This window comes from Papio anubis, chromosome 2 (assembly GCF_008728515.1).
Source record: "Papio anubis isolate 15944 chromosome 2, Panubis1.0, whole genome shotgun sequence".
In the NCBI taxonomy this organism is placed as follows: domain Eukaryota; kingdom Metazoa; phylum Chordata; class Mammalia; order Primates; family Cercopithecidae; genus Papio; species Papio anubis.
This window is the reverse complement of record NC_044977.1, coordinates 49,172,074-49,188,412: the sequence shown is the minus strand read 5'-3', so window position 1 is coordinate 49,188,412 and position 16,339 is coordinate 49,172,074. Positions and strand designations below refer to the sequence as shown.

Below are 16,339 nucleotides of genomic sequence, written 5' to 3'. Positions count from 1 at the left end.
TGAAACCCACCAACTTCATTCTTTGTGTACCTAATCAGTTTTCCCCAGAATTCTTTCTACCATTTATTGATCCTCAGTACAGAGAAAAGGTTCCAAAAAACCTCACATAGCACTATAGACAATCTCAGAATTAATTCTGGGGCTAGAAAGAAACCTTCATTGATCATGCAGTCAAACAGCATTCCAAAGAAATAATTTGCCCAAAAAAAGCCTCCACAAATGATTTATATAGTGAAGCTATAAGGCAGGAATACCAAACCAGAAACATCTCTGCAAAGTGAGTACATTGCAGAAATTGAAGAGTTTTTGGTTTTTGTTCATTTGTTTGTTCCATTGTTTTTACACAATGGCGATATAAAAACCAGATTGGTATGACAGTGTGTGAAGTAGGAATCAGATTGTAGGAGGGTACACCTTGATTTACTAGAAAGAACAGAAATGGAGAATCAGTATACATGGATTCTAGATCTGATAGGGCCACAACTGCATCATTCACTTCTCCTTTCAAAGACTAGGGGTTTGTACTACAAAATAAGAGGCTTGGTTTGAACAGTCTTTTTTTTTTTTTTTTTGAGACAGAGTCTCGCTCTGTCACCCAGAGTGGCACCATCTCTCAGCTCACCGCAACCTCTACTGCCTGAGTTCAAGCAATTCTCCTGCCTCAGCCTCCCAAATAGCTGAGATTGCAGGTGCGTGCCACCTCACCCGGCTACTTTTTGTATTTTTAATAGAGACAGGGTTTTACCATGTTGGCCAGGCTGGTCTCAAACTCTTGACCTCAGGTGATCCGCCCACCTCGCCCTCCTAAAGTGCTGGGATTACAGGTGTGAGCCATCACGCCCAGCCTTCACATCCCTGGGAGACTTGAGGTATTAGAATCTCTAATGGAGAGGTATACTTTTTAAAAAGTAGAGCCCATATAATTCTTGTTTTAAAACTATAAACTATAGACAGTAAAGCACAATAAAATATTCCAGCGTGGCAGGAATGCATAGCTAGACTGTAGAGTGAGACAGTATTGTAGAAGACGTAAAGTTTTTGTTTTTTTTTGTTTTAATGTCGAGAAATAGTAGCCTAGAGAACGCAGATGATCTCAAAAGTCAATAGAGGGCAAGAACCTGTTCATCTTATTCATTTTTTTATCCCTAAATGCCCCATGTAGTGTGCCTGGTATAGTAAGAATTATTGAATAAATTAATATGAAGCCCTTCTACTTAGAAAATTTTTCTCAGACATTGAGGAGAGTAATTTAGAGCTGCAAAAGTTTCACTCCGTTGTTAGTCCTACCTGTCCTCTACAGATAAGGTATGACTGACTCTTTTTGTTCCGTATTAATGCCTATTCTCTTTTGGCCTAAAGTCTGTACCTGTACGTACAGGTAGATACAGGTACCTGTCTGTACCTATATAGATTTATATAATTTATCAGATGCTCCCTTCTGTTCCTATCCTGGTTCATAGAATGAAATCAAAACATTAGTTGTATCTCCTACCTTTGACAGTAGACTAAAACCCATACTCCAAAGGACTGTTTACTGCTTTCCCAGACTTTTCTCTTGGCCTTGTGTTAAGATGTTGCTAACAAGGAAGCTCAGTACTAAAAAATTTAGTATAGTTGTTTCTTCTCAATTGGTAATAACCACCATTCTGGGCACTGTTTCTTGTGCATCCTAAAACTAAGGAATCAAAATTTCCTTTGATAGTGTAAGTATAACAAAAAAAATTAATGTTCAAAGTAGATTACTCTTTCAGAGGTTCTTATAAAATGACCTAAAAAAAAGTTCATTAATATAGGAAACTTGCCTATCCAGTCTTTCCAAATTACCTGCTTTGAAACAATCCAGTAATGATTTTTTTCTATTTTCTTTTTTCTATTTCTATAATGACTTTTTTCTATTTCTTTTTTCTATTTACTTTAAAAAATAAGATGCTGTGTTTTGTTTTTATTGAAGTAAAATTCATAAAGAATGAAAAAATTGTATTAGAAATTGTACAATTTGGCTGGGCACAGTGGCTCACATCTGTAATCCCAACACTCTGGGAGGCCAAGGAAGGAGGATCACTTGTCAGGAGTTTGAGACCAGCCTGGCGTGGTGGCACACACCTGTAATTCCAGCTACCTGGGAGGCTGAGGCAGGAAAATCACCTGAGCCCAGGAGGCGGAGGTTGCGGTGAGCTGAGATCATGCCATTGTACTCCAGCCTGGACGGCAGAGCAAAACCCTGGCTCAAAAAGAAAAAAAAACGAAATTGTATCATTATCTTTAGGTTTTTGGGTACAAACGTAGATCCTCAAAAACTTTATCGGAAATTTGGAAATCTGTAAATAAGTTATATTATCTCCTTTCAAAATCCATTATTAGTAAGTTAATATTTATAAAAACAAAGCCAGTGCATCTTGAAGAAAAAAGTTTTTATTTCTTTATTCCTTATGCCACTGAACTATTGAAGAACTTCTTATAGATTTACCTTCCCATTAGTGCTGTAGTACAGTTTTGTTTTATCTCCATTGTCTTGTGTTTCCTGGCTAAGTTTTACTTGTTATAAAGCTATTGGGTCACTTTTGGTCTAGAATAGAACTTTCGTAATATAAGGGACACCGTAAAATGTAAAGGAATATCTGCATTGCCTTGTTTTCTCTTGTTAGAAAAGTCATGTTCTGGCTCCTTTTTTAATGCCCCTCTTCTTTGGAGGAAGAATTTCTAAAGGCACACATTCTTGAACTAAAAAGAAATGATGATGTATATTAGGTTTGCCTTTTGGGCACATGTGAAAAATGAGGTTATTCACACCTTCAGTTCTGGCATATATCCATTATCAAAAAAGTACTTCCAGAATAGTCTCCCTGTTCCATAGTAAAGTCACAGAGTTGGTTTGGAGTTCTTCAGCTAGGTCGCAGTGTCCAGGAACAGATCAGATCAGAATCAGTATGTTGTTTATGATACAGATCAAATTAACCAATGATTCTTCCAGTTTTCTCCTTCCTGTTTATTTCTTCCAGACACAAAATAGGTTCAAGGAGAAAAGTTTTTCTACCATTAAACTTTTGAGCTGCCTGTGTTTGGGATTCAAAGTATTTTGGGTGCTTATTGCTTAACTGGGCTGAAGATTATCTCATGTGACAGCATAGATCTCTTGTTTTGGAATTGCCATTACTTTCTAGAACAGGCATTCTGTACAGCTGCCAACATGCTCTGAATCCTCTTGCTTCATATTACAGTGATACTGCTTTGTCAGGGTAGAATTCAGCCTCACAGGGCTGGAGTCAGTCACTGCTGACCTCATGCCACAGTACAGCATGTTCAAATCTGGGAGAAACTGCGGGTTATTCGGCATATTCCTCCTCCTCCTCTCTCACAAGCATGGAGCCCTCACTGTCCTCGGAAACCGTATGTTGTATATGTGTGTGTATCTGTCTTTTTATAAAAAAAAAAAAAAAATCTCTTCCTAAATCCTATAGTTAGTCCTACAGCTTTAAGTGGGGGCTGGTTGAATAGACAGACAGGAAATAGCCTGAGCTGCTGAAACTTAGCGTTTTTCAGCAGTAGATCTCAACCAGGGGCATTTGCTATTTTAGAACTGACTTGTGTAAGGTTGTAATAATGGAGAAGCATGATATGTTTCCTAGTTGTTCATTTTACCCAAAGCTATTTGGACAGAATGCAGAGGGTGCTCTGTAGCTGTATGGGCATGCTCAGATCATCCTGGAGTGTCCCGTCTCTTGTGTGTAATGGGCTGCTTCAGTGCAGAGTAAATGTCATCCTCACTTTCTCAAGCGATATATAGTTACTGGAAAATCAGTGTTTCCTTCAATGAATGAGTTTCATTTGCCTTGGACTGCTTGGGAAAAACATGGGTTAAATTTGAAAATGCCAGGCATGCATAACAAATGGGAATTTGATTTAGAGCCACCTGGAATACTTCTTACATTAAAAAAAAAAATCTTGATGGATCTGTGTGACCAAAAAAAAAAGAAAAAGATTTCTTAGTGCTCAGCTACTTATTTTCAAAGTATTTTTCCCAAAGACTTGGAAAATTTCTGAATTGTTAAGCAATATACACATATCTCAGTGTGAAACTTGTGTCTCCAGATCAGCAGAACAAATCTCTGAGATAAAACTGGATTGGAGGATGATCCAGCTTTATTCAACATAACCACCATTTTCACATTTCATCCATAGTCTTTAGTACAAACTTAGCCTATAGTTTGATTTTACCATTTTTTAGTTTATCTTATAAATGATACATATTTTCTAAGAGATAAATAGCAAAGCAAAGCAGATTCTTTATAGTTTTGCCTGATTCTGAAGTTAATGTATGTTCATATTGTTTGCTATTGAGCAGTTGGATTTAAGATCCAAACAGATTTTTCACTCTGAAGTTTAATATTGAATTACCCTCTTATGCCTTATGGTTGATAATTTAAATGCCAACTTTTTAAACAGATTTGTGCCTCCGGTCTGTACCTTTTTCTGTTGTTTGTTATATATCTTGGATTCAAAACCCCTGACACATCTGTGTTTGTTCTGAGGTTATAAAAGTTCAGTTTACTTATCTATTTTATTAAGAATGCTATCCCAGGGTGAATGGGGTGATCAGAAGGAAAGCATTCATAGAAGAGCCCTAAAGGAATAGTGGGTGGAGACTAACAGTAAAAGAGAAGTTAACTCCTTTTTTTTCCGTTATTGATAGTGAGGTGGGGGAGGGCATAAAACATAATTTAAATATTTTTAATTGATTTTATTTGGTGATTGCATTAACTTTTAAGAGTAGAGAGAGTGTGATAAAAACAATATAGTTAGTACCTGAGTGAGTGAGTGTAGATTAAACCAGCAGTCCCCAACCTTTTTGGCACCAGGAACCGGTTTTGTGGAAGAGTTTTTCCACAGATGGGGTCGGGGTGTCTGTGGGGAAGGTTGGAGTGGGATGGTTTGGGGATGAAACTGTTCACCTCAGGTCATCAGGCATTAGTTAGATTCTCATAAGGAGCATGCAACCTAGATCCCTCGCAAGCACAGTTCATAATAGGGTTTGTGCTCGTATGAGAATCTGATGCCACCACTGATCTGACAGGAGGTGGAGCTCAGGTGGTAATACTCGCTTGCTGCTCACCTCCTTCTGTGTGGCCTGATTCCTAACAGGCCACTGACCTGTACTGATCTGCGACCCAGCATTTGGGGACCCCTGGATTTAACTATTTGCCTGCTTCCCTACCTGTGTCTCTCTCTTACCCGAACTATTTATTGATTGGTAAACTAAAATATTCTCATTGAAACAATGATTTAAGTGTTCACAAATGAGGTACTTGCCCCTAGTATCTAAAATTTTTAATGTAACCGTTTAGATATATGAAATTGCTATAGATAGGGGTTCGTACATGACCTCCTTGCCTGAGATTGCACACGCTTTGTGGGGTGTTTTCTTTTTTTGAGACAAAGTCTCGCTCTGTCGCCCAGGCTGGAGTGCAGTGGCGCAATCTCGGCTCACTGCAAGCTCCACCTCCTGGGTTCACACCATTCTTCTGCCTCAGCCTCCTGAGTAGCTGGGACTGCAGGCACCTGCCACCGTGCCTGGCTCTGTGTGTGTGTGTGTGTGTGTGTGTGTATTTTTAGTAGAGACAAGGTTTCACAGTGTTAGCCAGTATGGTCCCAATCTCCTGGCCTCATGATCCGCCCGCGTCCGCCTCCCAAAGTGCTGGGATTACAGGCGTGAGCCACCACGTCCGACCTGCACATACTTTGTGAAGAGTTCATTCCAAATTACAGAATGAACGTTTTGAAGGCAGGATTCCAGAAGAAAAAATGTAGCTGACTCTGTGGTCCCAGCTACTTAGAAGGCTGAAGTGGGAGGATCACTTGAATCCGGGGGTGGGGTAGGGCGGTGGAGGTTGTAGTGAGCCAAATTACCACTGTGCTCCAGCCTGGGTGACAGAGCCAGATCCTTTCTCTAAATAAATAAATACAATAAAGCAGGGTAAGAGGGATTGGAAGTACTGGACATTGAGGGTAGACTGCCATTTTTAATAGAACAGTAAGCATAAGCTTCATTTAAAACAAGACATTTGAAGGAAGGCTTGAAAGAGGAGAGCAGGTTAGCCATTCAGCTGAGGAATGAGCATTCCAGGCAGGGGGTACAGCCAGAATAACTGCAGGAGTTTTCACAGTGTTTACAAGGAATTAAAAAGAGGTTAGTTGGTATGACTGGAGCAAGAATTAAGACAGGGAAGAGTGGCAGGAATTGGGAGTGTGAAAGATTTAATACAGTGTATCAGTTATCTATTGCTGTGTAGCAAACCACCTTAAAACTTAGTGGCTTAGCCAGGCAGAGTGGCTTGCACCTGTAATCCCAAGTACTCAGGAGGCTGAGGCAAGAAGATCACTTGAGGTCAGGAGTTCGAGACCAGCGTGAGCAACATAGTGAAAGCCTGTCTTTAAAAAAAAAAAAAATTAGCCAGTCACGATGGTGTGTGCCTGTAGTCCCAGCTGCTCAGGAGGTTGGGGTAAGAGAATTGCTTGAGCCCAAGAGTTTGAGACTGCAGTGAGCTATGATCAGGCTACTGCACTGCAGCCTGGGTGACAGAGTGAGACTATCTTTTAAAAAATAATAAAAATAGTAGCTTAATATAACCTTTATTTGCTCACAATTTTGAGTCAGCCATTTGAGCTCGGCTCCACTATTTGGTTCGTAGGCTTGTCATTATAGTTGTTGGGGGCTCGGGTGGACCTGGATGGTCTAAGATGGCCTCCCTTCCTCATGTGTCTGGTAGTAGGTACTGGCTGTTGGCTGGGCCTCTCAAGGTTTTATTTTTTCTTTTTAACACTCATCCATGTAGACAAGCTACAAGGATTTTAGACCGAATAGCTATTACAAGGGTGAGGTTGTCAATAACTGAGATGTAAAGTGTGCTGGAAATCTCAGTGCAACAAGAAAGGACAAACTCCAATGCACAAATACTTTTTAAGCCTCTGCTTGTGTCACATTTGCTAATATTTCACTTGGCCAAAGCAAGACCATGACCAAACCCAATTTCACTGGATGGAGAAATACATTCCACCACTTTTTTTTTTCTTTCTTTCTTTTTTAAGACAGGGTCATACTCTTGTCCAGGCTAGAGTGCAGTGGCACAAACACAGGTCACTGCAGCCTGGATCTCCTGGGCTCAAGCCGTCCTCCTGGCTCAGCCTCCTGAGTAGCTGGGACCACAAAAATGTGCCACCACGCTCTGCTAATTTATTTATTATTTTTATTATTATTATTTTTTTTTTTTGTAGAGACAGGGTCTCACCACGTTGCTGAGGCTTGGTCTCAAACTCCTGGGCTCAAGTGATCCTCCTGCCTTGGCCTCCCAAAATGTTGAGATTACAGGCATGAGACACTGTGCCTGACCAGAAGCCACCTCTTGATAGGAGTGGGAAAGCCAGATTATAAAGGGAAGGGTATACGAGATTGGATGAATGTGGCTATTAATCTACCATAAAGAAGGCCACAAATCAGATACGCCTTTGAAGGCCATTTGAGTGTAAAGGAAATTGAGTGGATAAAACATACTCAGTTTCTCCCACTGTCCTCTCAACAACACACTTCTGATGCCAGGTCTATGGGGATTTCTTCCCACCAGCAAGCAATTCTGCAGCAGACACCAGCGGGGTATCCTTTAATTCAATTCAATTCTGACTCTGTCTACGTAGAGATAGTATTAGATCACACTAGGTGAGGACTGAGTCCCACAAGGCTGCATCCCACTTCCAGTGCCCATTGAAAACCCCAGGTTATTTTGCTTGTACTTCTGACCAACTGGCTGTAAATTGGGGTTTCCACAGCCTCCTCCTTGGATTCAGTTAATTTGCTAGAGTGGCTTACAGAATTCAAGAAAACATGTATACTGGCCTATTATAAAGGATGCAGATGAAAAGATGCATAGGCAAGGCATATGGGAAGGGATGCAGTGCTTCCATTAAGCCCCTACCCTCCAGGAAACGTCACATGTTCAGCTATCCAGAAGCCCTAACTCTGTCTTTGGGTTTTTATGGAAACTTCATTATGTGAGTGTGATTGATTAAATTGCTTGCCATTGGTGATCAGTTTAACCTTCACTTTCCTTCCTTTACCCTCCCAGAGGTTGGGGGGTGGGGCTGAAGTGCCAATTCTCTAATTATGCCTTGGTCTTTCTGATGACCAACCTCATCCTGAAGCTGCCAACCATCAGCCATCTTATTAGCATACAAAAAGACACATCACTTTGGAGATTCCAAGGAATTTAGTAGTTCTATGCCAGGAAAAGGAAAGGAAGACCAAATACAGTTGACTCTTGATCAAAGTGGGTATTAGGGGTGCTGGACCCTCACACACAGTCAAAGATCCGCGTATAACTTTTGACTCCCCCAAAGCTTAACTAACAGTCTCTTGCTTAGCAGAGCCTTACTAATAACATAAACTGTTATTAACACATATTTTATATGTTATATGTATTATATACTCTATTCTTACAGTACAGTAAGCTAGAGAAATTAAAATGTTAAGAAAATCATAAGGAAAATGTTATTTTAATTTTAAAATGTTATTAAAATCATAAAGAAGAGAAAATACATTTACAGTACTATATTTACATATGTTTACAAGACAAATAATCTGTATGAAATGGTAGGCAACTGCAGCAGCAGACCTCAACCTATGGTATGTATCATGCAATCAACTTTTTCTTGTAATGTCATGACATTTTCTCTGCTTCTTGGGAGCACTTCAGTGTCACTAGTCACACTTCTTACGCATCTCATGGTGTTAGTCAAGGTTTACAGTATTGTACTAAACACAATGAAAAATAATAGAGAAACCCCCAAGAGATCACTTTTTACTGAGATATGCAGTTTACTGGAGAGAGGACCTGATGACTCAGGTGATTAGTGAGTGTCACATGCGTTTTAAGCGGATACTTGCAATATTTCACTCACTGCTAGCAACTGGAGGTGGCTGTGAAAATTTTACAGTAGCACAGTAAATACTACAGTTAATTTTATGCGGTTTATGCTGTTATGATTTAATACTTCATCTTTGTTTACATTTCTCTTGACTGCAAATGGCACCATGTAAGTGTTTGTATAAATTTTGATAGATTTAACTTCAGATTTGTATATACTTTATGATATTAAATGATAAAATAAACAGCATCTGCATATGTTTTATGCATTCATTCACATCTTTTAATTTTTTGGTATTTCTAGGTTATGCAGTTTGCCATTTTTTCCCAAATTGTTGCAAATCTCCAAAATATTTTAAAATATTTTGGAAAAAATATGTAAGTGGATCCATGTAGTTCAGACCTTTGTTGTTCAGGGGTCAACTGTGTATTTCACAGTATCACAGGAATTCATTGAGGAATTTTAAGCAGAGGACTGATGTGATTTGACTTAGGTTTTTAAAGGATCATTCTGGTTATAGTATTAAGAACAGATATGGGGGCAAGATAGACCAATTGGGAGACCATTTTAGTAACTCAGGCAATATATAATCATGGTTTAGACTAAAGTACAAGTGAAGATTATAAGATGTAGTTGAATTTTAGATGAATTTTGAAGGCAATGGTAACAGAATTTTCTGGCGGGTTGGATGTAAGGTATGAAAGAAATCAGTAACTGAGGATTTTATCCTAAACAGCTGGAAGATTTGTCATTAACTGAGATGTAAATGCTGCTGGAGGGCAGGTTTTGTGGGAAAGAGCTGGAGTTCAGTTTCAGGTGTCCATCAGCCATCTAAGTGGGAATGTTGAATAGATAAGTGGCATTTATGAGTCTAGAGACTCTTAGAGTCATAGGATACTAAGGAGAAAGTTCTAGGCAGAAAATATGATTAGGGAGAAGAAGAAAAGGAAGAAGATTGGCCTATGAGAGAAGAGGAAAATCCAGAGATTTTTTGGTGTACTGGAAAACCAAGTATGGAAATTCTTCGTAGGAGAAAGGAAACATCAAGTACATCAAATGCTGCTGATAGGTCAGTAAGAAGAGGGCTAAGAACTTCTCTTTGGATGTAGTAATTTGGAGATGATTGGTCACCTCAACAAAAACTTTTTAGTAGACCAATGAGATAAAAGCCAGTTGAGTGGGTTTGTGAATGGGAAAAAGTAATTTGTAGACAGTGAGTTTGAATAATCTTTATGAGTTACACTACAGTAGGAAGAAGAGAAGTGGGGAAGCAACTGGTGAAGGGAGTGGAGTCAAGAAGTTTATTTAAGATGGGAGAAATAAGATTTACATGCTGAAGGGGGAAATTCATTAGAAAAAATCTATCAGTTTCTTATTTAATAAATAGCATTTGTTATGTGCCAACACTATTCGAAATGTGACTGAAACACAGGTTCAGGCACTCACCACTTGTAGAGTCCGATATAAAGAGAGTGACTTGTGAGGTCTGGTATAAAGAGAGTGACTTGTTATTCCAAAGCTAGCTTAGGGGAAGAAATACAGGCCTCCTGCCTTAAGGGTACCACTTCAGCTTTGGAGCAGAAAGCAGGTGCTTTTAAAAGGGAGCTTGGCAAGAATGGCATGCAGTGGAGAAAGCAAACAGGTGAGGGTGCTTTATCTGCTGGGCAGTTGAGCTGGCAATCACTGGCACCTTCATGGGCAGAACTAAGTTGTAAAAGTGGCTGAGGCCGGGCACAGTGGCTCATGCCTGTAATCCCATCACTTTGGGAGGCCGAGGCGGGCAGATTACCTGAGGTAGGGAGTTTGAGACCAGCCTGACCCAACATGGAGAAACCCTGTCTCTACTAAAAATACAAAAAAAAAAAAGGTCAGGCATGGTGGCAGGCACCTGTAGTCCCAGCAGCTCGGGAGGCTGAGGCAGAATTGCGTGAACCTGGAAGGTGGAGCTTGCAGTGAGCCGAGATCGCGCCACTGCACTCTAGCCTGGGTGACAGAGCGAGACTCCGTCTAAAAAAAAAAAAAAAAAAAAAAAATTAGCCGGGCATAGTGGTGCATGCCTACAAATCCCAGCTACTCAGGAGGCTGAGCCAGGAGAATCGCTTGAACTCGGGAGGCAGAGGTTACAGTGAGCTGAGATTGTGCCATTGCACTCCAGCCTGGGCAACAAAAAGCAAAACTCTATCTCAAAAAAAAAAAAAAAAAAGGTGGCTGAAACTCTTTAGGTCAGAAAGAGTTTCATTGCCAGTGTACTTTTTGTTGTAAATAGACTGTTGTCTCTCGAGACAATCTCCTGGTGGGAGAGTTCCACTCTGGAGCTTCTAAGCACATGTCTGGTGAAGAGGAGGTAGCAGGTTATAATTGTATTCCTAAAGAGCTAAGTGGGAAATGGGGTACAGGGGAAAAGGAGGAATGAGAAAAGAGAAAAAATAATTTTAAAATAACTCATTCTGTCTCTTAGAAAGATGGAGGTACTCAGTTACAGAAACACTTTGTAAATATAAACTCATTTAATATAAGAATGAAACAGTGACTGGCCACTCAGTATAAAGTAATATGGTAGGTGCTATAAGGAGTTCAAGAATGTATAAGACACAGTGTCAGACTTAAACACTCACAATGTCAAGTAAATATATATATATACACCATAAAAATTAGACAATTTAGAAGTACAGAGAACTAAAAGGAAGTTACTTTTAATGAGAAAATAAGGAATGTCAATATAAAGGTGGACTTATTTGGACTTAATTTATGTACGTTTCACTTCAAGCACAGAGCAGATAAGTTTGTTTGTTTGTTTGTTTGTTTGTTTTCTGTTGCCCAGGCTAGAGTGCAATGTTGCAATCTTGGCTCACTGCAACCTCTGCCTCCCAGGTTCAAGCGATTCTCCTGCCTCAGCCTCCCGAGTAGCTGGGACTAAAGGCACACACCACCACACCCAGCCAATTTTTGTGTGTGTTTTTAGTAGAGATGGGGTTTTGCCATATTGGCCAGGCTGGTCTTGAACACCTGACCTCATGATCCCCCCGCCTCGGCCTCCCAAAGTGCTGGCATTACAGGCATGAGCCACCACGCCTGGCCAGAGAGTGCATTCTAAGGTAAGATGGGGACAGGGTTGGATATAGAAAGGAAAACATTTGTCTTCAGAAAAGACAAAGAACTTCAGAGATACTTTCTGTTACTGTAATTGTCATCTTCATGTTTGTAGTCCTAGCTCCTGTGTAACAGTGAGGAAAAAAAGGAAGAGTGGGAGGGTGGATGTGTATGTGTCAACTGCATGTGTGCATCTTCAATACCTAGAATACAGGGAGTCCTCTACTGGGCACATATACTTAGGACCCTATCTCTGATTTAAAATCAGTTTGCTGAGCCATCCAGTATTATTTTTCACATAAGTAAAATGGAAAATTTTGAGCTCTGGTAAACCCAGGAAATAGGATTACAGTGTGTCGTTTAATTCTCATTTCCTCTTAATGAAATGTGAACTGGTTGTTTGAAGTCTAAGGATATGTGGAGAATACAGACTGTTTAGATTGATACATGGGTGGAAGAATGTATTTTATGTTCAGTGGAAACTTGTGAAGAAAAGTTTATAGGGAATCATTTCCAAGGAGTGTAGAAGCCTAATTAAAGTTGACTTTTTTATTCTCATTGGTGCCTCATGCACGTTAACTGTTTGAAAAATCTAGGTATGTTTTTCATTACACCCTGATTGCAACTTCAGGGAAAAGATCTTTTCTGGGCTCCAAAAGTTCTAACAGAAAAGGGAATATGTATGGTTGTTACATATGTATGTATGGTTGTCATATTATATACCAAATGAGCCTACCTTTATATTGGCATTCCTTATTGTCCAGTTAAAAGTTCCAGTTTCGGCCGGGCGCGGTGGCTCACGTCTGTAATCCCAGCACTTTGGGAGGCCGAGGTGGGTGGATCACGAGGTCAGGAGTTCGAGACCATCCTGGCTAACATGGTGAAACCCCGTCTCTACTAAAATTACAAAAAAATTAGCCGGGCGTGGTGGCGTGCGCCTGTAGTCCCAGCTACTTGGGAAGCTGAGGCAGGAGAATGGCGTGAACCCGGGAGGCGGAGCAGAGCTTGCAGTGAGCCAAGATTGTGCCACTGCACTCCAGCCTGGGCGACAGAGCGAGACTCTGTCTAAAAAAAAAAAAAAAAAAAAAAAAAAAAGTTCCAGTTTCCAGGTGGTCAAGTTTACCCATAATCAAAAAAATACAAATGATAAGTGAAAATAAGATCTCATTTTAATTATCAGATTAATCAAAATACAAAAGTTTGATACCTGGAGCTGGCACAGTCATTCACCTACACTGTTGGCAGTAGTGTAAACTGTTGCAGTCTTTCAGGAAAGCAATGTGTAATCTCTATCAAAGTGCAAAATATATACCCTCTGATATACTGCTAGGAATTTATACTATCACTATACCCAAAGAAGTTCACCAAGATATATACAAATATGTTTGTAATTTTAAAATGGAAAGAATTTGTTTTGGTGCCCAGTTGAAGTTTAATGACAAATACCTTTGACGTTCCCTCACCCCCTCTCCTCCCAAAGGTGATTCCGCTTTCTTCCTTATTGAAGAACTGTATCCCATATTGTCATGTTTTACAATTATCAGTTGGGTTTATAATAAGTTTTTTTTTCCCCCTAGAAACAGAGGCTTTTCATTTATTCTGTTAATAGTTGTCACTAGAGATGAGGTGTTCAGAATGAAAGATCGAGTACTCTGAGATGATTCTCACGCAAGAGGTATTAGGAACATAATGGGCAACAGTAGGAATCTGTTAATTAAAAACAAATCTTTAAGAAGTAAGGACTGTTAAGGATTGATATGTGAGAATGAAATGGGGGAAGTAGGTGGTCTAGAAGAAGCTTACTGTAACTGCATCACTGCATCTCCAGATAATTCTTTTAATTTCTAAAAACTCCATTTTCTTTTCTTTTTTTCTTTTTTCTTTTTTTTTTTTTTTTTTGAGATGGGGGTCTCACTGTGTTGTCAGTGGCTATTTACAGGCACAATCATAGTGCACTACAGCCTTGAACTCCTGGCTCAAGCTATTCTCCTCCAGTCTCCCAAGTATCTGGGATTACAGGCTTGTGCTATTGTGCCTCCATTTTCATCTTTGAAGAATAGAACCAGGTCACAAAATTTGAGAGAGCAGCAGAGGAAGACAGAACTTTTATCACATATTTCCTAAACGAATGCTGCCTTTCCATTTTATATCATTGCATTTACATTTATCATTTATATGTTTTATCATACGTATTTTACCAAATGTCACAGGTCATTTAATGAAACAGTTCCAGTTTTTGCCTGTTAATCTTATGTTTTCTCTAGTGCAAGAGGTGGCAAATTGCTGGCATCATTTGACTCAATACTGTTATCCACTAAATTAATTATGTGCCAGATTACCTATGAGTTTAGAGTTGGGTGGATGAAAAAAGCCCAGGCTAAAGTGCAGTAGCATGATCACTGCTCACTACAGCCTCCTTCTCCTGAGCTCAAGCCATCCTCCCGCCTTGGCCTCCTGAGTAGCTGGGATGGCAGGTGTGCACTGCTACACCTAGCTAATTTTTTTATTTTTTGTAGAGTCAGGGTCTCACTATGTTGCCTGGACTGCTGTCAAACTCCTGGGCTCAAGCAATCCTCCTGCCTTGGCGCCTCCCCCGCCCCCGCCAAAAGTACTAGGATTACAGGCATGAGCCACCATGCCCAGCCTTCAGTTGTCCCTTAAATGAAGATTAATATTGGAGAGAGTTGAGCCTCGAGAAGCTCTAGTTTCAGTCCTACACAATTACAGAACAATTACATATGTTCAGTTAACCTGCCAGAGGTTTTATTTCTCATCTATAAAACAAGAATGTTTTGAGATAACCTCTCAAGATTTTTAGATTTCACAATACTCAGATGATACCTATACAGACATATAAAGATTGATTTTTAAAATAAAATGGCCAGGCATGGTGGCTCACACCTGTAACCCCAGCATTGTGGGAGGCCAAGGCGGAAAGATCACTTGAGCCCAGAAGTTCAAGACCAGCCTGGGCCACAGAGTGAGACCCTGTCTCTACAAAAAATTTTTAAAAATTAGCTGGGCGTGGTAGTATGTGCCTGTAGTTCCAGCTCCTCGGGAGGCTGAAGTGGGAGGATTGCTTGAGCCCAGAGGGTCGAGGCTACAATGAGTGGTGATTGTGCCACTGCACTTCAGCCTGGGCAACAAAGCAAGACCCTGTCTCAAAAATAATAATAATAAAATAATATTTTCTTTCAGAAAGAGACTTGTGTCTTAAACTTCTCATGCATTACTCATTTGTAGTCAGTTATATTTGATTTAAAAAGCAATTTCTTATCTGATTATAATTCCTAAATTACAAACTCTACAGACAGTAAATGAGGGATTTTGCATAAACTGGAACAGCTCGCCAGGCGCGGTGGCTCAAGCCTGTAATCCCAGCACTTTGGGAGGCCGAGATGGGCGGATCACAAGGTCAGGAGATCGAGACCATCCTGGCTAACCCGGTGAAACCCCGTCTCTACTAAAAAATACAAAAAAACTAGCCGGGCGAGGTGGCGGGCGCCTGCAGTCCCAGCTACTCGGGAGGCTGAGGCAGGAGAATGGCGTAAACCTGGGAGGCGGAGCTTGCAGTGAGCTGCGATCCGGCCACTGCACTCCAGCCTGGGTGACAGAGCGAGACTCCGTCTCAAAAAAAAAAAAAACTGGAACAGCTCATGTATTGGAAAATCCAAATTTAAACAAAAGCCTTATAACTTTGGGTAGAGTGATTGTTTGTTATCAAATGCATTCAGTCTAGGATTCCTTTATTTATTTGTTTATTTTGAGAAAGTGTCTCGCTGTGTTGCCCAGCCTGGAGTGCAGTGTTGTGATCTTGACTCACTGCAACCTTCGCCTCCCAGATTCAAGTGATTCTCCTGCCTCAGCCTCTTGAGTAGCTGGAATTACAGGTGTCCGCCACCACACCTGGCTAATTTTTTTTTTTTTGAGACAAAGTCTTGCTCTGTCGCCCAGGCTGGAGTGCAGTGGCACCATCTCGGCTCACTGTAACCTCTGCCTCCTGGATTCAAGCAATTCTCCTGCCTCAGCCTCCTGAGTAGCTGGGATTACAGATGTGTGCCACCATGCCTAGCTGATTTTTGTATTTTTTTAGTAGAGATGGGGTTTCACCATGTTGATCAGTCTGGTCTCGAACTCCTGACCTCGTGATCCACCTGCCTCAGCCTCCCAAAGTGCTGGGATTACAGGCATGAGCCACCATGCCTGGCCTAATTTATTATTGTTGTTATTTTTTAGTAGAGTTAGAGTTTCAACATGTTGGCCAGGCTGGTCTCAAACTCCTGACCTGTAGTGATCCACTCACTTCAGCCTTCCAAAGTGCTGGGATTACAGGCGT

At 40.5% G+C, this 16,339-nt stretch overlaps 1 protein-coding gene across 13 annotated transcripts in view; it reads left to right on the top strand.

The window, feature by feature from the left end:
• TMCC1 (transmembrane and coiled-coil domain family 1) overlaps nt 1-16,339 on the top strand; it is a 254,433-nt gene that overhangs the window by 172,294 nt on the left and 65,800 nt on the right. Inside the window, exon 1 of one of the 13 annotated variants that reach the window (XM_031663105.1) lies at nt 2,145-3,387. The exons of the other annotated variants lie outside the window; for them this stretch is intronic. Coding sequence (XP_031518965.1) covers nt 3,361-3,387 — 27 coding nt within the window. The 5' untranslated portion in view covers nt 2,145-3,360. Of the gene's footprint in view, nt 1-2,144; nt 3,388-16,339 lie in introns of those variants that run through there. 13 annotated transcript variants of the gene reach the window in all.